The sequence below is a fragment of the Haliaeetus leucocephalus genome, unplaced genomic scaffold (genome assembly GCF_000737465.1).
Source record: "Haliaeetus leucocephalus isolate CR32 unplaced genomic scaffold, Haliaeetus_leucocephalus-4.0 Scaffold189, whole genome shotgun sequence".
Taxonomy (NCBI): domain Eukaryota; kingdom Metazoa; phylum Chordata; class Aves; order Accipitriformes; family Accipitridae; genus Haliaeetus; species Haliaeetus leucocephalus.
Genome location: NW_010972625.1, coordinates 788,340 through 809,952, shown reverse-complemented (window position 1 = coordinate 809,952; position 21,613 = coordinate 788,340). Strand labels below are relative to the sequence as shown.

General features: G+C 37.8%; 1 protein-coding gene across 1 annotated transcript in view; it reads left to right on the top strand.

Annotated features, from left to right (window-relative positions):
- TEX11 (testis expressed 11) overlaps positions 1 to 21,135 on the top strand; it is a 33,957-nt gene extending 12,822 nt beyond the window's left edge. Inside the window, exons 11-29 of the mRNA XM_010565332.1 lie at positions 87 to 168; positions 1,947 to 2,025; positions 2,792 to 2,943; positions 3,695 to 3,780; positions 4,947 to 5,084; positions 5,844 to 5,946; positions 7,067 to 7,191; positions 7,963 to 8,048; positions 8,694 to 8,747; positions 9,477 to 9,517; positions 10,773 to 10,859; positions 12,492 to 12,562; positions 13,113 to 13,229; positions 14,134 to 14,206; positions 15,654 to 15,803; positions 16,801 to 16,909; positions 17,918 to 18,038; positions 19,797 to 19,961; positions 20,998 to 21,135. Coding sequence (XP_010563634.1) covers positions 87 to 168; positions 1,947 to 2,025; positions 2,792 to 2,943; positions 3,695 to 3,780; positions 4,947 to 5,084; positions 5,844 to 5,946; positions 7,067 to 7,191; positions 7,963 to 8,048; positions 8,694 to 8,747; positions 9,477 to 9,517; positions 10,773 to 10,859; positions 12,492 to 12,562; positions 13,113 to 13,229; positions 14,134 to 14,206; positions 15,654 to 15,803; positions 16,801 to 16,909; positions 17,918 to 18,038; positions 19,797 to 19,961; positions 20,998 to 21,072 — 1,914 coding nt within the window. The 3' untranslated portion in view covers positions 21,073 to 21,135. The remainder of the gene's footprint in view (positions 1 to 86; positions 169 to 1,946; positions 2,026 to 2,791; positions 2,944 to 3,694; positions 3,781 to 4,946; positions 5,085 to 5,843; positions 5,947 to 7,066; positions 7,192 to 7,962; positions 8,049 to 8,693; positions 8,748 to 9,476; positions 9,518 to 10,772; positions 10,860 to 12,491; positions 12,563 to 13,112; positions 13,230 to 14,133; positions 14,207 to 15,653; positions 15,804 to 16,800; positions 16,910 to 17,917; positions 18,039 to 19,796; positions 19,962 to 20,997) is intronic.
- The last annotated feature ends 478 nt before the right edge of the window (positions 21,136 to 21,613 follow it).

The window sequence follows — 21,613 nt, the reverse complement described above, 5'->3', positions numbered from 1 at the left end:
TTTGTCTGTGTTAATGTGCTGGATTCTCACGGGATCTGTATTCTACAAACAGCTGTCCAAGTAATGTATTGTTTTTCATTATGCAGGAGAATTTGCATCCAGCAGGGTTTTTTTTGAAAGTTAAAATTCTTCTTAAAAGTGGAGCATCAGATGAAGATATCAACTCAGGTATCACAGCTCTGTATAGGTCTCGTAGTAAGGTCACACTACTCTATATCCAAGAAGACTGCCTGAATTGTAGATAGGGATGTATTTTTTTTTTCTTTCTCATGTGTTTTGGAGGAATCTTCATTAGCTAAATGCCATTCTGGTTTTGGACTGTGAGACATAGTAGTCAGTGTTCACAAAAGAGTTACCCAGGTGATAATGTAAGTTTGAATTCAGCATGATTTTATTTTTGTTGAGAATTTAAATAGACTTGCTGGAAATAGGGGAGGGGGAGGACTCTGAAGCCTGTTGAAATGAACACAGTGAAAATATAGCAATGTAAAGGTATGGTTCATTTTAGACACATGCCTAAGGTAACTCAGAAAGGTTGAAGGTGGATTATCTCTTATGTAGTCAGCGTAGAAGAAAAGGCTTGTGAAACATTGCTATTCTCTGTGTGTGATTTTGCAGATTTTGGCCAAGAGACATCAAGTGCTGATCAGTATCTTGTGTTATAAACCTGTGTTACCAGAGTTTTTAGTTTATCTAGGGCATATAAACTCTTTTCTCCTTATTCGTCAAACTTGTCATTTGAAGAGAACTGATTTTTCTATTGGCATGAGAGGAGAAGAAAGTTTTCGGGGGGACTTCAATATAGGAAGGGTAATGTATCAGGAGAAATTTATTTCCATAAATAATGAAATCTTAAGGAGGAAAGCCTTTGTAATCTTCATGGTTGGAAAGCATCAGATGTATAATGAATGCTCTGAGAAATAATTGTAGGATGAGATGAGGAATTTCTTGCAGAAAGCTGGATGGTTTGAATGCTGCCAGACTAGCAGGAATGGAAACTCTACTTCAGATTGCTCCTGGGGAATTTCAGTCAGCTTTCAAGTGGACAGTTACTCAAAACTTACGATTGCAATAGTTGGCTTCTGTTCTGCAGTTTGAATTGTGAAGCTATAGTGTTGCCTATCAAAACACGCTCTGCTTATATTTAGTAGCACTAAGACTCCAGTCAGTTTTTCAAGCGAGTTTATTAATAAGTGGATGTCTGTCTTCTCTTGTATGGCTGGCAGAAAAGTGTTGTGACCATGCACTGCAACTTCTCTGTCTTTTGAGTGAAGGTTCCTGCTAAGTTTTAGGCATTTGACTAAAATCTTGTATTGTGCACAGGTGCCTTAGAAATGCTTCCTTTAACAACTGTTACAGTCATGTCCCTATGTGTTCCTTGTCTGATCTCATCCAAGCTATGAATGTATAAATCTTGTTATTAACCACCCAGTACAGTCTAGCAATTTTTAAACTTTATCTGAGTGATCTAAAACTGATACCTACTTATCAGCACCAGTCAACTGAACAGCTGATGCTAAAGGCATTAGGCTTAAGTAGTTCCCATCGCAATGTGATATCACCACACAGGCTGAGCACTGACCTCAGTCTTAAGTGGTTCCTGCAGGATTAAGGGTGAGACATTTTGATGGAAAGCAGCTTGAGGCAAAAGTTTCTGCTACTAATGCCTATGCTGTTTCTGCTTAAAGAGACAGAGGACCAGAATTCCAAGGCCTATCAGTCTGTCACCTTTCTGTAGTACTACATTAATTGTACAGCAAAAGGAAAGTCAAAGCACAATAGACATATTTTACTCTTCCTTTGTTTTAGAACTACTAGGGTGGGGTTGGGTTTTTTTGGTTGTTTTTTTTTTTTTTTCCAAAGAAGCTGTAAGAGGTAAACGGTAAATTGAGCAGTTAAGGGTCTAAACTGAATATATAATCTCAACTGCTTTGTGTTCTGTCTAGCTGTTGCAGAATTCCTGCACCATGAGATGTCTTTAGACTTTTGTTTGAATACTGCCAAACTGCTGCTGGAGCATGGAAGGTATGAAAGCATCACTAAGTGGGGTGAACACAATATTTGGGCTTTGTAAGTGTTCTTTTATAAGAAAATAAAATCTGTTGTACAATGATGCTTTACTTTAAATAAAAACTCAGAGAGGTAGGTAAACAGTTTTGAGAGGGAGCCTTTCTTTTCCATAGCAAGGTGATACAGATTATGACAGCAGCAGAACAGGGTGTGAAATAATGTTGAGTGGCAATTTGGAATGCTGTAGCCTTACTTTGGAATGATTAAAATTCTCTCTGTAGTTTTAATATATATATTATCAATATATATATTGGAATAATGTATTTATGAGTCTGGAATTATCTGACTGAAATCTTTCTTCCATATTAACTAACCAACCCTCAGAATGAGAGAGTTTGGAGTCCTAGAATCATTCTTGTGAAAAACAATCTAAGGATGAACAAGTTACTGCAAAATAAATTGAGGCATGAAATTTCACACTGTTGAATGCTCCATCATGATTACCAATGTATATGCTTCTATCTTGCAGTAAATTCTTACTTTTTCATTGTGAGGAATAAACTCTCTTGTGAATACTGTGGAATAAGCATGTGCTAATAGGAAGTTACTACTGAATAGATGAACTGCTGTAAATTCATACCTTGACTCACTTTGTCAGCGTGATTATGTGCCAGTAGTATTAATGAGAAACATGCTGTACGGTGTGAATATGTTATTCTTTAGAATGGAAAATTAACAGCTCTTCTTGTGCAGCCTCTTAAAAATGCATCTGTATGAATAGGGAATCAGTTGGTTTTGATTTTCTGAAATCTGTTCCTGAACGATTTGAATCTTCACCTGACCTTGGAAAAATTGCCCTGCTCCACATTGAGTTCCTGTTGCAGAATAAGAGGGAGCTGCTTGCTAAGCAAAAGGTTGAAGAAATTATTATAGGTCTGTATCCATCTGCTGCTGCTGTTTACTGAAACCTGTATTTAGTTGGCTAGTCTTGAATTCTGATTTTCACCTTTTTTGCTTATTCTCATCTTTATTTCTATTTGTGTCTGTTTTCCCTTATGTTTCTTTTGCATGGCAACTCTCAACTTCCATAATGAATGACAATTGTGATAAAGCTCAGGGTTAAATTGACTTGCTAGAACAGTTCCTTCTTCTTAGTGTAGAGTGGGTGTGACTGATAGATGTGGGATTAGAAATATTTATAAGAAGTTCTGTGTAATGTTAATACTTTGTCCATCCAGCCCAGTGTGGTTTTGTTTGTCAGTATTAAAACAGGTGCATATCCTTGTTTGAGCAGCTCAATAACAGTTTATTTTTCAGGTCTATTGCACCTGTAGCACTGTATTTTTTGACTGTCAGATCTGCTGGAAATCAGATTGTATTTTATGTAGCATCAAGCTAGGTGCAAGAGCCTTTATACGTTGCTCAAGCATGAAAATATTTATTCTCTTACCTACTGTTTTGGGGGTTTTTTGCTTGTTTGGTTTTGGGTTTTTTTTGTTTGTTTGGGTTTTTTGTTTTGTTTTTTTTTCAGAAGCAGGCTATGAAACACTGGCTGAACCTATTGCTGTGTCAGTGTTTGTTGTTGTAGGCTATGGGACAGCCTTTCTCAGATAGTTCTTAGGTGCTTCTCAGTGTGCTTCTTATAAAAGTTCTTGTAAACTGATGATTTGCAGTATCTTTTCAGGACATTATACTGGGAAGCAGCTGTTGCCTGAAGCCTTGAACCAGCTGCACATCATCTTGTGGGACAGAGCTGCCAAACATTATGAGGTTTGGGACCAAACAGTAGTGTTGTTATTTGTATCAGTGAAAATGAAGATCTGCTTTTTCTGACCTCTTTGGTATGTCTATTTTTGGTTAGAGTGCAAGCTGTTATTAAGATCCTTGTTCCGGTTGGCACTAGTTTTATTTTCATCCAGCTGGGTGCTGTTTTCCATTACAACATCAAGTTTCGGGTAGCCTCATCTCAAGGTTTGTACGCGGGAAGAGTTATGGCCAGAATTGATCAGCCAAGGAAAGTGTGCAGCCCATCATTCTGGTTCTGTCCTGGGAAGGGTACAAAGACCTGAAAATATTCTTTACATTGGGCTGTTTATTTTACAATTCCTACCCTCAGACGGTCCGTTGTTGCTTTAAGGAACATGGAGTGTTATCATTTGTACCTTGATTTTCTTTTTAGCCTATATAAAGTAGCTTCGGATGCTTACATTGTATCTTAGTTCATATATATTTGTACTGTGAGTATATAGAAGTTCTGTTATTCAAAACCAGATACCTTCTTATTCTTTCAGGATTTGGAGAAGATGAGCTCATGTTCTACTCTTGTATTTCTGTCATGTGCTCATTTCTTGTATACATAAAGGAAAACACGTGCCATTTTATTACCTCTCATCTGTGTAGTCAAGAAGGAATTTTGCTAATGACACAGCTTCCTTCCTTCTCATTTTAAAATAAATTCTCTGCCCAAATTGGAACTATATTTAGGAGTACCATTTTCAGCATAGTATCATCAAGGTTCATAGTCTAAATGGGATAAACACTTCTGTCTTTTTCTCTTAGTTTCAGTTGCTTTGTATCATGAAGAGAGAGGTTTTTTTGAAATAATATTTCTGCTTTGTATTTAGTCATAAGAATGTCCTTTCTGGGTCAGATGAATGACCCATCTAGTCCAGTGTCCTGTCTTTGATAATGGCTGTAAGAATAAGGGAAGAGTAGGAGCAGGTAAAGCGTCAGTTCTCCTAATGATTATTACCTGCATTGTGGGACCAATGATTGCTCTTCTGAGGGAAAGGTTACACTGGAATATACTTGATTATCTAAATCTTTCATTTTCTTTGAACTTTTTTTGTAAAAAATTTGGGAAAACATAGGCAGTTTAATCACACAAATAAGGATTTTTTGTTGTTGTTTTGTTTTGTTTTTTTTAAATTTCCTAGGCAAAAAGCTATTCTGAAGCTCTTCATTGGTACAATTATTCTGTCAGTTTCTACACACCTGGACAGATAGATCAGAACTTGGCTAAGCTGCAGAGGAACATGGCTTCTTGCTATCTTCATCTGAAACAAGTTGACAAGGTATATATAATATATATGTATATGTATTTATTTATTTGCATTGTTTTTATTTTTGTAGCTATGTCATTGGGATTTAATTTAGATCTTTGTTACTATACCTCTCTTGCTTTGAGAGAGGGATCTGTCTTTGCCTATCTTGCATCATCTGGCAGAGAGATGTTGTTCATCATCTTAGCTGCTATGGGGGCCTCTTGTATCACCTGTCATTCTAATGGGGGAAACAGTCTACAAGTCGTGTGACCATGCCTCAGTATGTCAGGTTTCTTCTCAGATTAGAAGTCCTCCTCTCTTCAAGACAGATGAGCCCTGGCAGGAAAAATGTTTGATGTGTCTCACTAGAACTTCCCACAACAGTGTGTTAGTCCTCACCTCTGCAGAGAAGTGCACCTGCTTTACCTATCTAGGCCTTCTGGTTTGGGGGGTGTTAAACTTTACGGTTCGAAGTGACAGAAGGGAGTTTAATTTTTCAGCATTCCCAGGGCTTCTCTTGCTTTATGATTCTATAGCTCTAATTTTGAGGAATTGGCTTTTTCCTCAGTCTGGTCATTGTCAGCCTTTGGTGCCATGTTCTGCTCTAGTCACTTTACTTTTCTTTCCAGGAAAGATGTTGCCAAACCAAACTTCTTGAGTAATTATATAAATATCAGCAATGTAACCATTAACATTTTGTCTATCTTTTTAGCTCTCTTTTATTTCAAATTATATTACTGATTTCAAGATGTCATTGTATTGATTTCCTTTAATCTCTCTTGTGAATAGGCTAAAGAGGCAGTTAAAGAAGCAGAGAGGTGTGATCCAAACAGCATCTTTACTAAATTCTGTGTCTATAAGATTGCAGTGATGGAGAGGGATACTGATAAAGGTAGAACCTGAAAGATAAAGGGTTCACTACAAGGAGCAGAAGTGCTGAATGTATTAGAAAATACTAAGCAGATTTGGACTGTGCATCTTGAGAAAGACACAGTAGAGGGTAGCTACAAGAAGGGTCTATAAAGTCATTGAAACTGTGAGGCTGTAGATTTAAACTGTCAGAGTGGGATGCTTTTTGCACACAATATGTAAGATGTGGAGTCCATTGCCATATCTGATACTGTATGGAGCCTCTAGCTATGAAGTCTCTAATCTTGTCATGGGCAGAAGCTATAGTAACATCCCTGGGTGAGAATCATCGTATGCTTGCTGTTTCTAATATTCTTTTGTATGCATATACAATATAAAAAAAGGATACTGAGCTAAATGAACTTTAACAGAACCATTATTGCTGCTCTTAATTTCTCTGGACAGGTAGAGCCTGAAGTTACCAGAAAATACATGAATTACTGATGTGACTTACAGAATGACATATCTCTGTAGACTCTTTCTCCTTTATAATGAGTTCTGCCATTGCATATTTTAATGAGAATCTTAGCTCAAGAAATGGAAATTGAGAAATATAGTCTACATTTACTTAGAATACAGAGTAACATGCAGAGCTTATTTTCCGATGAGTTCTGTGCCAATATTCTGTGCCAATAAATTGTTCTCTATACATCTTTTTAATGACAGCATAATTTGTTCGCATAATATAGAGTGGGAACCACAGCACAGTGTGAACATAAAACCAGCAGCACCCTTAGCACAAGCCAAGATGTGGGAGCTTGGAATCACGCCCAGACGATGTATTAGAGAAAGTCTTCTGTCTTTGGTGACAAACAGTTATTTAGCAGAACAAAATTAAGGATGTGAGATAGAGTTTCATTTGTATGGCATCCTTGTTCCCTTAGATTAGTAGCTTGGAAAGCCTTTTGGCACCTCTCTAGGAAGAAATGCGTAATTGTTGAGAAGTGCTGGTATGGTCAGGTTTTCTTGTCTTGGTTTTTCATATTAAAAAAATAAATTCAGCCTTTCATAAGTTGTTTTAAAGCCTCATTAAAACAGTAGAACTTTTCACCTTCCAATTGCTTCTGTTAAAAAAAATTAATTTTTCCCTATGTATATTTCAGCTGTGGAAGCAGTTATTGAAATGGGGAAGCTAGCAGAAAAGTTATCTCAACATGAAGACAAGCTGAGAGTGGATGAAAATACAGGCACTAACCTCCTGAGTTTAGCTGCCCAAATTGCTTTAGAGGTAGAGCAGATAACATTGTCTTTACTTTGCAATATTGATATAAGTAGGACAGCTGTAAGCTCTGTAACCTGGCCTACTTTTAATATTTCTATGTATTTCATGCATTTCTAAGTATTCCATGCTTCTGTGACCAAGGTCTCACTGAAACGTGTTGTGTAATGCAAAGTAGAAATTTATTTCACATATAAAGAAATTGTATTTTTTTAATATTTCTTCAGGAAAATAAAGGTTTCTGAGTTATAAATGTTGGTATCTGGAAATGACATGGTGTATTTCTGTAAAATTCTCCTTAGCAGAATGTTACGTCTTTTTCTGCCCCTGGGACTTGATCTTTGACGTGCTAGGGGGGAAGCTGTGTACAACATACACATAAGTCAACCATGAAAAGACTGAAAAGTCATTTGTCCCTCCTATTTGCTGCTTGGTTGGTGACTCGAGTGATGTCTGAACTGGCTGATTACATTGGCATAATTAGAAGAGGGTTTTGGTTGCCTTTTCAGGCTTTGTTCATACCACTGTAAGGCATGACAGCCTTGCCAGCCTGTACTGATCCTGTTCTTGCCATAGGCTCTTTGTGCATGAAATTGTGTGATCTCTCCTTGTGGTTTTCTCTTGACTCTGAGGGTCTTCTGTGCAGAGTCCTTTGTTCTTTTTCCTGCTAGTAAATGGCATGGACTTTTAGAATATGCTGTTGCTTTAAGGTTAGGGGGTTTTTTTGGTGGTAACCGAGGTAGTGCAGTTTATACAAAATATGTTTTAATTTATTTTCAGAATGAACAACAACTTGTGGCTATCAAAGCTTTGGAGTATTTGTCTGAACATTTACAAGACTGCCGACAATTATTTGCAGCTTTAAAGTGAGAATTCAGTATATTTATAAGGAAAGAGAAATTTTTGTGGTTTCTTTTTCAAAAATAATTTATTATATTGAGGAAGGTGGAAAACAGGTTAGATGAAAGATTAGTTAGCAGTCTTTTTGGTGCTGCAGATGTACCTCAGGCCTGAACTCTTAATATGTACAGATGTTCCAAGTCTCTCCCAAGCAAATAGTATTAGTTGCTCTGAATTTTATGATTACATTGTGATTTGAACAGATGACCAACAGTGACTCTAATGAGATTGCAACAATATATTTGGTGAAAATAACAGTTTGTTTGTATCCTCTGATGAAGCAATATCTTCTTATTGAAATACTCCATCATGTTTATAAAAACAAATATTGTGAGACAGATGTATTTATTCCAATATTTGCTTAAAGCCTTTGTTAAAGTACCTTTATTTACTTACTGTTACATGATTTAACAAAGTGATATACGAAATAAGGCAATAGGGTGGGAAATAGTATAATCTTATTCTCAGTTTGACACTTCGAATTCTTCTGTGAGTTCCATGGGCTGATAGCATAAGGAAGAAAAGTGAGATCCTTTCTGGAAAATTAGGGCGAAGTACACAGTGAGAAAAAAATTTCTTCTTTCTTCATTGCTTGTTTTTCTCATATTTAGATGTTTGGTTCGTCTTATGTTGTCAAAGTTCATGGCAGAAAATGAAGAGAAAAGGTGAGTCTATTTGCAAAACCATTTTCTTACAGTGGATATATTGTACAAATGGTGTAATATTTTCTTGCTGGGCTTATTTTCTTGCAGAGTAATCAAGAGATTGGTTTCTCTGCTAGTAAAAAGTCCACCCAGATGACTTCCAAACTTGACCTAATGACATCACATAGGAACATCTTTTCTACTTGTATAATCTTTCCTTTAATTATTTGTGTTTTGCCTTCCTCTTTTATTAATGCGTAAGACTGTGAGCTGTTTTTGATGGGGAACGTAAACTAAGCAACCTCTTTAACTTTGATGCTAGGATGTGATATCTTTCAGAAGTTCTGAGTGAGAACTTCAGAGTGGGACCTCCCTTGCTGAAGACTAGCCACTTCGCAAATGGTGTGTTGGCTTAGAAGTAGGAGAACTGTACTGCTGGATTTTGACTGTCAAGAAAACAGCGTAGTGTCAGTGGGGTTTGAAGTTTAACCTGCAGCCCCAACAACTGGGAAAATCTCCCGCTGCACTTCTACAATGACCTTCACTGCTGTAGATAACAGAACTTCTTGCAGGCCTTCAGTACTCTTTCTGCATCTTCAAATGCCAGATGTTTCTAATGCCTGAGATGTTTGTCAGGGGAGGAATGATGACATCCATAATTACGGAGATGTATTTCAACATAAATAATGTGTTCCATTGTAAGAAAGTTAATCAAACATTTTCTAAAACTTAGTTTTTCCTCCATTCCAGAGATGAAGATATCAACTCAATGCTGACTTACTTGACCTTGGGTATGCTTTTTTGTTTACATTTTCTGTAGTTCTTCCATCTGTGAACATTTTGTGATATGATTAAGTCTAAACCAACCAAATGTTTAGACTCTTTATTTCGGTCTACGTTCCCAACTTGCCACTGAAATCAGTGAAAATTAAAACTGGAGATTCAACAGTGTTGTGAAGTTGGGTATGTGGTGTGAAGTGCTACAGGTTTTTGCTGTGGAAAGCTTGCAGGCTAGTGTTGGGAAACCTGTTTCTAGTAAAGCCTGTACTTGGGAGCTTCTCTCAGACAAAGGGGCAGTCTCTTCTAGGCAGTTTTCCTTTAATCCTTCATAAGGCCATGCATGCAAATAACAGATATTTGGGTACAAGCCACAGCCTGGGTGGCCTCAAGTGACAGTCTCCTACTTTGACTGCATTGGCAGGAACAAAGTATCTTTAGTAGCAGAGCTACCACAAAACGAAGAAGTTTGGTTTTGTAAACTGAATTACCAGCGTACCTTTCTACTGGCATTAATTAAATGCCAGTGGTGGTCTTCGCTGTTCTAGCTGTTCAAAAAGGAACATTTTTTAAATGAAGTTAATGCTTCATTTTTTTGCCCTGGAAGGCTTAGAAAACTACAAGAAGTAACAGTAAATTGCTGAAAGACAGGAGAGGCTTGTCAAAATTGGTTCCCACTGTTAAGTTGTGCTGTCCTTTGAAAAAGAATTGTCTTGTTTGCACTGGAAGAGGTACAGGAGTTTTACGGAGGACTTTTCTCTGTCAGAAGAAATACTTAACTTTCACTAAATCTTTTTTATCCCTCTGTTCCTATCTTGGACAAGAAAGTGAATGAGATTGTAGAACTTTTTCTACACTAGCCATTCTTACTGCTACCAGGAGAAGAGAATAAAGACTAGAATTAAATTAATTAAAGGTTCCTTGAAGAAAGGCCTCAAACCTGTTATTAAATTTTAAAACCCTCAACTTTTTGTGAAATTAAGTAAAACTCATCTGCATTAGACTTTGGTGTCAGTAAACTTTGAAGAGGCAGTACTTGTTGGCAGCCTTATATATCTTATCTAAAATGCTGTTTGAGGCACCTTTTGATGGTTTTTATAAGCCTCTCTGGTCAAGCATATTAGATTTAAGTTGTGAGAATAACTCTTCATCAGGAATTATATGGGAGGTTTGGAAACCTGTGTTTTGTAGTGTAGTTATTAGATTTGGAAATGTTTTTATTCTGCTCAAAAAGTGTTACTTACATATTGAACAACATATTTTCTGCAGCTCGCAAGAGACTTGCTGAGTCTTTCACAGAAGAGAAATTTACAGGGGACATGAGGATCCTTGAAGCTCACTGGTTTAGAAAAGTTGGTAGGTTGCACTCTCAAAATCTAAACTGAATCCCCTCCATCTCCACTTAGCCAGGCCTTAAGGAAGAAAGAAGTGTTTAAAGATGTAGTAGTTTTATAAAACTTGTCACCTTTGGCAGTTGCTGCCTTAACTAGTCTTAAAGTTCTGCTGCATTTTCTGTCTTCTGAAACTCTCTGATATGACTCATGTTTTAAGTCAGTTATCAAGACAAATACTCACACAAGCTCTATTTGACTGATGGCACAGCTGATAATTATTCCCTTCACCACAGGAATTGTTGTATGTGTCTGTGATACAACTCTTCATAGTTCACTATTTTTCTCTTAGCCCTTTGCTACCAAGACTCTGTTACAGAAGTAAAATTTAAGATCAGGCAAATAGAAAGGATAATGGTTTTCTTCAATATCTGAAAACAAATGCTGCTAAGAGCAATAAAAAAAACTTACTGCCAATCCTCAGTATGCATATCCTCATGTAGGCAAAATAAGAGTTAGGAAGTTCAGATGAGTGTACTGGTGTGATTGGTGCAGGATGAGCTTACCTCTGCCACCCAGATAGACTGTCTTAATTAGTCCCTTAAATCAGCAGTCTGGAGTTTGCCTTGAACTACAGTATATGAAATCTAAATGGCAAACATTATCATAGATAAAGTGTTTCCTAGTGGGAAATGCAGCTCCCATGGAGCTGTCCTAAGCCCTATCCTAGTGTGTCTCTGGATTCTCGCTTAGTAGTCTTTGTTACACTGTTTTGGTAAAGGAGTCAGTGCATTTGCTGTCTATAAATAAAAAATATAAGTATAGGGTAATGGGTTGAAGCAGTTTTTCAGATTCTTGCTTCTGCCAGAGCATACAGGAGAGAAAATAGTTGAAATCAATAATAGAAGACATCTGCCATGATGAGCTTTTGCACACATCCTCACAATGTAGCCGTGCTCCAATAAAGAGGAGTGAAGGAGAGTGAGAAGCAGCAGAGGTCAAATACAGTAACATGAGTGTGAATGGAATCTGTGCTGACCATGACCTTTCCAAGGCAACAGTCTCACAGAATAAACAATTCAGACACTACAAAAACATGTCCTAGGGAATAAATTAACATGAAAGTTAGGATCTGCAAAGTCACTGTAGAATCTAAACATTTAATTGGGTCAGATTCTCACACATAAATCATTTGATTGTCTTTAGATGTCTCATCCATTTACTAATCAGAATTGTGTGTTTAATTGCCATGTACTTGACCCTGCTGGGGTAAAATGGAGAATGTTTCAGAATGTGGGATTTTTTTTCCTTTTTTTAAATTTGTCTTGGGAATATTGTTCAACACTTACTCAGATACTAGTTTTGTTTACTGACATAAGAAAATGCTTCTTCCAGTTCATGCTCTTGTGGGTAGGGTATATGGTAGAATGGATAATTGGTTATGATGAAATTAAGACAAAATTTGAAAGCATGAATAAACTGTTTTAACAAATCACTAATAATGGTGTTTCCTACTGTTGTTAAATGAGCTGTTGATTATATTTTGATTAAGAAAGTGAATTTTAGAATGTGAACTGCCTATTACTGGAGATTAGATGAGCATGCCTGTAATGTTGAAGACTTTTATTCTAGTCTCCATTTTTTATGTCTTTGCTAGCTTGGAACTTAGCTGTACAGTTCAGGGGCTGCCCTGAAAAGATGAGGGATTTTTTTCTACTGTCTTTCAAGGTATGTACTTTTGCTAGTACTATCTCTGATTGAGGAATACTGTCATCTGTCTAGTTCTGTTAGAAGTTACATCCTTGTATAAAGTATCTGCTTGGAGACATGCTTGTGTGCTCTGAAGATGGTGCACTTGTGTCAGAAGGAGATTGACTTGTAATACAAAATGTAAGCATTATTGTCATACTATATTCTGTTGCTTAAAAATGTAATAAGAAACTGAGACTTCAGTGAGAACTTTCTAAAATAAATGATGTTTGGAAACTGTATCATTAATACAAACATGTTAAGTACTCAAGTCCTGATCTCCATACAGAACTTCTACCAACACTGTCAATTTTGTATGTGTTTGTAGAGAGGGGGACTCCAACACTGCTTTACACTTTATATTTAAGTAATCTTGTGTAATTGTATAAGTAAAATTGCAAAATGAATATATACTATTCATGACTGATTACTAAAAGTGTCATAGAGGAGACTCAGCAATCATCTGTTCATGAGCAAATTGCTTTATATGGGCAGAATTCTCATTACCTTTTCCTATTTTTGGTGTCAGTTGTCCCAGTTTTGTCCTTCTGACAAAGCTGTTCTAATTGCTCAGAAGACATGCCTGTTAATGGCAGCTGCAGTTGATCTGGAAATGGGGAGACAACAAGTAACACCTTCTGAACAGGTAGGGCGTTGCTGTGTTAACTGATTCTGTATGTATCAGTGTAGCGTTTTTTCTTTTGATTTCGAAGTCTTAGTTTTTTTCACTCAGAACAGGATATTGAGAATGTAAGCATGAGAACCTTTCATAGTTAATTGGAATCAATGCACCTAGTGCTTTCCAGACAATTGTAAATGTTGGATTTCTGTAAATTAGTTCTCTTGACTTCAGTGGATTTGAACAAATTTATATCAGCAAAGGGCAGTACTTTTTGTTAGCAGAATTTCAGTCTACCTTATATATTATGTAAGGAGTCTGCTGCTAAACATTGGTTGGTCAGGCAGATAATTACTGCATCTTTAGGATTATGCCATTGCTGAAAGTAGTTATCAGTATGGTTGTGATAAAGCTCACAATTTTTTTTTGTTTTTTATGCATACATCCTTTTTTGGGGGTGTTGTACTTACTGTGGTAAGAAGATTAAGGAAAATGTACAGTAGTTTTGAAGGAAGTACGGAAGTCTGCTGCACAGTGATTGTTGTAGAAACTTACTTTTGTGAAGACCAATGCACAGCAATTTGTGTTCTGGGATTTAGTGGTTTGTCAGTCTCAATAGTACTATTTTATGCTTGGGAGCTAAAATAAATGATGTCCCACAGGAACCCGTATGGTTCTTTCTGGGCCAATGGAACATTCAGTGTGAGGAGGCTTTGTCTGAGGTGTGGAGGTCTTTGAAAAAAGAGAGAGAACCACCCCACCCCCACCCTGCCCCCCCCAAAAACCAGTAACTGATGTAGATTATGTACTAATTAGGTTGATTCTTAACTTATTTTATAGTTAGGTATAAAGATCCTGTTAGTTGTGACATATATATTCCTTTCGCTTTTAAAACTATGACAAAAATAACATCTTAAATTTTGTAAAATAGACAGAGCTTTTGACTCAGGCCCTTCAACATCTCCAGGCATGCAAGGAGATATGGAAAGTTCTGAAATTAACAGGTAAGCTACAAAGTGTGCCTGTTCAGCACAAGTAACTCTTAGACTTAGTCACCACATTAATGAAAAATACAGGGCATATGGAATTGCTGTCTCACCTGAAGGGTGTTGAAGCAGATATATGGCAATATGGTAAAAGAGCTGGCAAAGCTAACTACTGTTTTTTGTATGTTGTTTTATTGTATAGGTGCTGTGAAGTGTGGAACAATCTTTCAGAGTGAAGTTGGGTTGGCTGTTCTGTCTTAAATCTTAAGAAACGCCAAGCTTTTTGATCTAGAGTGGAGTCACTCTTAGTTTTACTAGCCTCTTTCCATATAAGGCATTGCAGAATACAGAAAGTCCTGCTACCACCCTTTGAAGTGCCAAAACCCATCCTCTGTTCCCTGACTATTCCATGTCAATTTAGATCAGATATTACGTGGAGACTGGCATGTTTTCAGCTGACAGCTGAGATGCTGAGTGACTGTTAGCCTAGAGGATGCATGCTTCACTTTTTGGGTAGTATATTAGTAGAAAAATTCCATTAGACATTCCTCGTCTGGCCTGTAGTCTGCTTTCTTTTCAGTTATAGGTTTGGGACACCATGGAGTTTCCATTGTAAGATGCATTAGTATTTAACTTCTGTCAAGAAATTTACTTGCTGGTTTTTTCCCCCTTAAAATTTCAGAATGAAAGGTTCATTATATGGCCTGGATTTGGGATTCTCTTTGTTCTTTTGCACTGAAGGAAAGGTAGCTCAGGAAGACTTCTTCCCTTTTAAATTTCCATCTTTAAAATCCCAAGGGGTTGATTATCTCAGTACAGGAACGTATTGGAGTTTCTCCTGCAAAGCTTTGTGGAATGGTAGCCTGGTGCTTCCTTCACTCGTCCACGCATTAGCTAAGGTCTAGTGAAAAGCCTGTTGCCCTGGAGGAATCGGAGAATGTCTTTTAGATGTAAAAACAAAGGTCTTTGTGATAGTTCCGTAAAGGATTGTTTGGCATTTGTATCAGGTTGACACCTTCCTAGCAGTTCTGCTGTTCTGCCACCCTTGTTCTGTGTTTAAGGATTTCCTGAGGGCTTTCCTACCAGAAAGGGGACAAGTCCTATAGAAAAATTTGAAGCTGATGATAACTTCTTTCATAAGCTGGCCTTCTGGTACCTCTTTTACCTATCTATGAAAATGGCTTCCCTAGTAGCTATTACCTTGCCTAGGAGGGTTGCATGAATTTAGCCAATTACAGACAATCCAGGTTTTTTGGGGGGCGAGGCATGGTGGTTGGTGGGGTTGTGCTTTGGACATCTGAGGTTTCTGTCCAAGGCTACTTCAGAGTTCCACTTACTCTCCTGTTAAATCTGAGTACCTTGATGGTTTTCCTGCCTGTTGGAAGCAAAATTTATACCTTATGGTACACCATGTGGCTTTAAGAAAATAAATCATTACATACAGGCAGTTCTGTCTCTTCTGTAGGAGATTTTGCTAAAGACCCAACGGACACTTTGTTGCTGCTTTATGAATTTGAAGCAAGATCCAAACTGAATGATCCAACACTCCACAACCTTATGGAGTCAGTATGGGAGCAACCACAAACAGAGGTCAAGACGCTAGAAATCATTGCATGTAAGGACTGCATAGTTCTTCAAGTCATGAAAAACAGTTTTTGTTGCTCTTTCCTGTTCATTTGGGGTGAACAGGATTATCATGCATTGTGCAGCATGCAGAAAATGGGTCTAACCATATATATTTTGTCCTAAAGCAAAGATGCTTAGGATCTCAGCAACATTAGGAGATCGGTATTTTGAAATACCGTATTATGTGGATGATGAACCAGAAATTTGTGACATCCTTCCATTTCTAGACCGTGAGACATTTGTATAGATTGTGAGTCTGGAAAAGATTATTCAGATAAACTTTTACAAGCTCCAAACTGGCAAAGGCCAGAGAATGACCCTAGCAGATTCACACCCCAATACAGAAGTTTTAGGATGTGGACTTTGGATAGATACACAGTTTCCACTTAAAGTTAGTGTAGTTAATTTTTAAATAGCACTTCTTTATGCTGTACCATACTTCCATCACAAAGTTCTAGTCATGCGTCCTTGAGAATCTAGAGTAGGATCCAAGGAAGATGAGTAAAATTTAGAGCTACTATGGCACATCTTTGCAGGGGATTCTATGGACTGCATAAACACCTCCTTATCTCCCTTGTCTTGAGGGAGTATGCACCTGGGCTTATAAACACCATACTGACATCCTGCTCCTGCCTAATTTTTCTATCCAGATTCTTAGGTTCAAGGAGACAAACAAAACAATACTCTTTATTTTAGAAACCTCCCCCCAATATTTTTGGGTTGCTGCACCAGAAGTAAACAGTAGTGTGTACATGTAAATTATGAAACCTACTGTGCTTCTGCCTTGTAGTCCTCATTGATGAAGTGCACAGTAGGAAAGTAGTAGAGAAGCACTAGCTTGTGACCAGCCCAGGCATTAAGCAAATCTCATTTCAGTTGTTTATCACAAGGAATCTGGCAACATGCTATCATTTATTTTAGTGAGCAATGAGATTAAAGTCTGGCTCCAGTCATTTCTTTCTTCTCTATTTTCTTTTGCATTTAAGCATTAGCAATGGAATCTCCAGCTCGGTATCCTGTACTGTGTACGAAAGCTCTCAAGAGTGCACTAAATCTTCACAGAAAGCAGCCTGTCATTGATGCTGTGAAATTTAGGTTAGTGTTATCACATAGCTTTGCCATGAGCCTGTGACTGGAAATGCTGACAGAGAATAAAACCTGCAATTTGAAAAAAGTGGATTTTAGTTTATGTGCAAGGTTCCACTTCTTGCTGGCTAACCAGTGTGCCTCTTAAGTATGACTGTCTAATGGTTGTGTTAACTGCAATTTATTTACCTGGCATATTTTCTGAAACATTCATATTTCCAATAAATGAATCAATTGAGGAAGAAAAATGAAAATTGGATCCAGAAGAGGTCTGTGGCTGTTTCTTATGAGGAAGGTGTTCATTTCAAATGTTACCCTGCAGTAGTGAACTAGGTATTTCAAAGACAATGAAGTGAAGAGGAATTAAGGGCTGAGAAGAAAGCCATGAGTTGTAGTTAGTGATATGATGCCATAGTACATACATGATTTATTTTGCTGGGTAACTGGCTCTCTAACAGCTGTACCTTATGGAATCTGAAAAACAACCTGGTATGTGTCCTTCTTTCTCATTTGTGTCCCATGAAGGATTTTTTTTCCTCCTTTTCAAGTTCCTTGCAGTAGCCACTGGGCAAAGGCAACAGTTAATACTGCCTTTCTCACTTCAGCCGAGAAAGACAGACCTGTTTTCAGAAACCATGTATTTGTTACTGGTTTTCTGTGGATGCTGACTATTAGTTCTTGTTGGTGAAGTTAGAAAAGGTACTTTTTCCTCGCTGTCATGTGTACCACCCTAGAAAATATTATGTCTTTCCTTCTGTGTTACTTTAGAGCCCAGCAATGAAAATAATGAAATACTTGCTGCTCTTGGCTCTCTTTTTGCATAGTTTGTACGAATGAGATCTGATACTAGGAAAAGATATGTTTCTGCTATAAGAATGTGAGTGTAGTAAGCACCAAGGTGGACATGTCTGTCTGACAATCATAGAGACGTAAGTTAGTGTGCTGCTGATACTAAAAAGAAGCTGTTTGTGCACTTGGTATTTATTGTTTCCTCTTTTGCTCTGTTTCAATTCTCAGCAAATGCCTACATAGTTTGATTAATCTTTCTTTGCCAACTGGACTAACAGACTTGGATGCCTGTGTACTGCAGGAGGTGTGGCACTACTTTGAAGATGCTCTGAGTGTAGTTAGCAGCACAGTAAGTAGAACAGGAAAACAAGGGATTGGGAGATGATTCTGAGCACATTTTTAAAAAATTCTCTCCAGAATGAGAATCATTAGTAGACTGAACATTGCATAGTGTTATATATGGAGCAGCTAAGACTTCTTCAGTAAAAGATACACTGAAATTACCTCAAAAGAAATGCCTCTTGGATACTTATGACTGAATTATGAATTTCCCTGGATTTTGTAAGGGCTTTTTTAGAGACATCTAAGACCAAATTTACAGTGCCTATTTTAGAAACATCTTGAGCTAGAACATCCATCTTTCTTCCTCTTGCTTTCTACATTCTTATGCTGAATATAGTTTTTTAAATGCAGATTACTTTTCCAGATCAGTTTAAAGCCAGCTAAAATTTGGATACTGGTCCTGCTTTTTTCTCAGCTCTGTTTTGTTAAATGTATTTGGGAACTTATTATGTTACTATTTTTTCCAAATGACCTAGAACTAGATTCCTGTGCTGTCAGTACTTGTGGCACCATGTGTCTTGTTTCTGTGAGGACAGGTATATGGAGAGTAAAATCTTTCAGTAAGCATTTCTGCTGCTCCTTTCAGGCCTGAAGCATAATGCTGTACAGTGAAGGCAGTTGTACTGAGGAAGTCAGACATTTCTACTTAGAATTTCATAGCTAAAAATCAGTTAAGGAGCATTCCTGTTCAGGATTAATGAAACCAATACTATGATTCATAGCTTCATTCTGTTGCATGGCTGTTTCTTTAGTCAGGTTTGAATGTCTCTTCTTTTATAGAAGTGGCATAAATATATGCTGTTCCTGACTTCCCCCAAAATGTGTCCACATTTGTGCCTGCCTTTCACCAAAGTTCTCATCTATAACTTTGATAATGTTCTTGTTGAGGGATATGAATGAAGTGTTAATGTGGACTGATACTCATAACAGCAAAACTTCACAGTACTAGAAGGCCTTCTTTTGCAGTCTTGCTCATGGCAGCAGGTACTAATTGGTACCATGCTAGGAGGTGGACACTGGGGCATTACATCAGTTCATTATCAGTTAGAAAGCTGGTACACCACTCATGATTTATACCTCCTATTCAGAAATGGATGTTGCAGTTCAAAAATTCACTCTGCACCCTCTTACTTAGGATGAGAAGTATCTATCAAAGAGGGAAAAGAAGTCCTTCCAGCCTCCCCTTAAGGATTTGCATGGCAAATAATTGCTTCTGCTTCCCTTCCCCAACTGAATCAGTTCCCCACCAGGTTCAAAGTATTGTTGGGTACTCTGGCTTCCGTTCTGCAGTTATAAGGGCAGCTTTCACTCTGGCAAGCCATTGCCACAGCGCATAGAGAAATTCTGAAGACGTAAGAACTGCTGCTTCTCATCTGTAGTGAGCAACTATGTCCTGCCATTCAGTACTATTTGGATAAACTGGAAAGTACTGCGGCAGCAAGCTCAGCCTGTCTGCAGACAGGCTGTTGGAAAGCATAATTCCATTCTAGTATCATTCCCAGTCCCACAGAGTTGTATTTTCTGACCTACCAGTAGGTAATTGCACCATGACTTACCCGTGTTAGAAACAAGCTGTTTGAGAGTAGTGCAGATGAGCTGTGAAGTACAGGATGGCTCTGAAGGAATTGCCCTTTGCTTAGGAAGAAAAAAAAACCCCAAACCCAACTGTTTTCCCACTTTAAAACTGAACTCTGATGCGCTCTTCACTTGTCAGGTTTGAAGTAAGAGTATTTTCTGATGAGCTGCTGCTTCTTTGCTACTCCAGGATGCTTACCCAGAGACGGAGATCCTTTGGTTGATGACAAGAGCCTGGAATACAGGAATATTTCAGTATACTGTTGGTAAATATAAGGAAGCTGAGCAGTGGTGTGGATTAGGAATGCGTTTGCTCAATCACTTAGGGTCTCTGAAGAAAAGCTACGAAGGCCACGTAAGTGTAAGCAGATGGATTTGAGGATGGGGGATTGGATGTCTGGCCTGAATTTGAGATATGGATCTGGGTGAAGAAACCACTACAGATGATCTTTAAAGAGTTTCAGGAGAAGCATGGTACTTAAATATTTTGGGAGAGCTTGATGCCAAAAGATTTTTTCAAAATGAGGCCAGAAGAGTTTTGATAGACAATAGAAAAAGTAATGTAGTGTCCTTTTACTGGAAGGATCATTTAAATGGCTGACTGGAAATAAACTTCTGACTATTTGTGGCCATGGGAGAACCCTTGTACCTTGCCTGCTTTCACTAAAGTCAAACTGCTGTACCCGTTTACTTAAATCAGCTGTTGTATGAATACTTTCAGGCTTGGTTTCTGGTATAATCTAGTGTCTTATGAATAGGGTTTAAGCTGATGTGAATAAAATTATTAAAGCTCATCTTTTCAGGTGTAGCTTAGCTACTTCCTGTGAGGGAGAAATTTCAGGGCTAGTACCTCTGCAGAAAGCATTGACACTTTTTCTTATTCTGTCACAAGTAAGCTTCTCTCTATGGTTTTTGGCTGGTGCTCCTACCTTGATTGCAACACAGTGCAGCCTGGCTGGTGTATGCGGTCATCGTTCGTTGTCTTACGCACGAGCTGGGCAATCAAGAGCTGGTTGCAGCTTTTATACCATTTTAAGTACATCAGTTAAGACAATAAGAATTGAGATCACTCCCTTCCAACCTCAACCGTTCTGTGATTCTGTGAATAGGTTTATTCACTGATATAAAACTCGGCAATAAACTATGCTTTATGTCAGTATAAATAAAACCACCTTTGTTAGGTTGCACTGATTTAACTAATTTTAATTAAACCACTGTATTTAAATCTGTGCCAAAGTCTTTACATCAATCTGAAATTTTAGGTTTAGAAGCTGGTGATAGTCTCCCACCTATTCCCTTGCTTCTGTTCCCTGTCACTTTGTTGTATTATCTAGTTGAATGATACAACTTTATCCATCCTTGTTGACAACTATGGTGCTTATATTCTCCAGATGATTGGTCTTTATAGTGAGGTTCTGGACAAATTGGACAGAGCAAAACGGTTTCTTCCAAATGAAGAAGAATAATGACAGCCACAACTGCAAAAAAGGAGGACAGCAGTTTCTCTTGGAAATGTTCTGCTGAATGAAAGAGGCTGTTAGCTCTGTGAAGGCATGGGGTCATGGGAGCAGTGGAGAAGAAACCAGGATCTCCTTCTTGTTGGCAGTTAAGTTATGTACTTTTTAGGAAGTGTTTGTTGAATAAATTGTTTTCCTCTAGAGAATAATTTTCATTCTCTGGAGCTATATAACAGTTAGAAATAAATACTTAACTTTTTCATGAGATGTGTCTGCTGTTGTGTAACAGGTTGGTTTAAATACCTGATTTTAGTAGTAAATGGCAATGAGAACAATAAAAGTATTCCAAGACCAGGCATCTCCTCTGGATGTCATAGCTGCCTTGCTACATAAATATTTATCAGATTGTTTAGTTCTCAGTCCATTTCAGTATGGACAAGAATTCAGAGCTGTTTGCCAGTTTCACAATTTAGAATAAAAAAGAGCAGGTACTATTTAGCTCACAGAAAAAGCTAAAACTTTGACTAGGTACTGCTGTTTATAGACTACT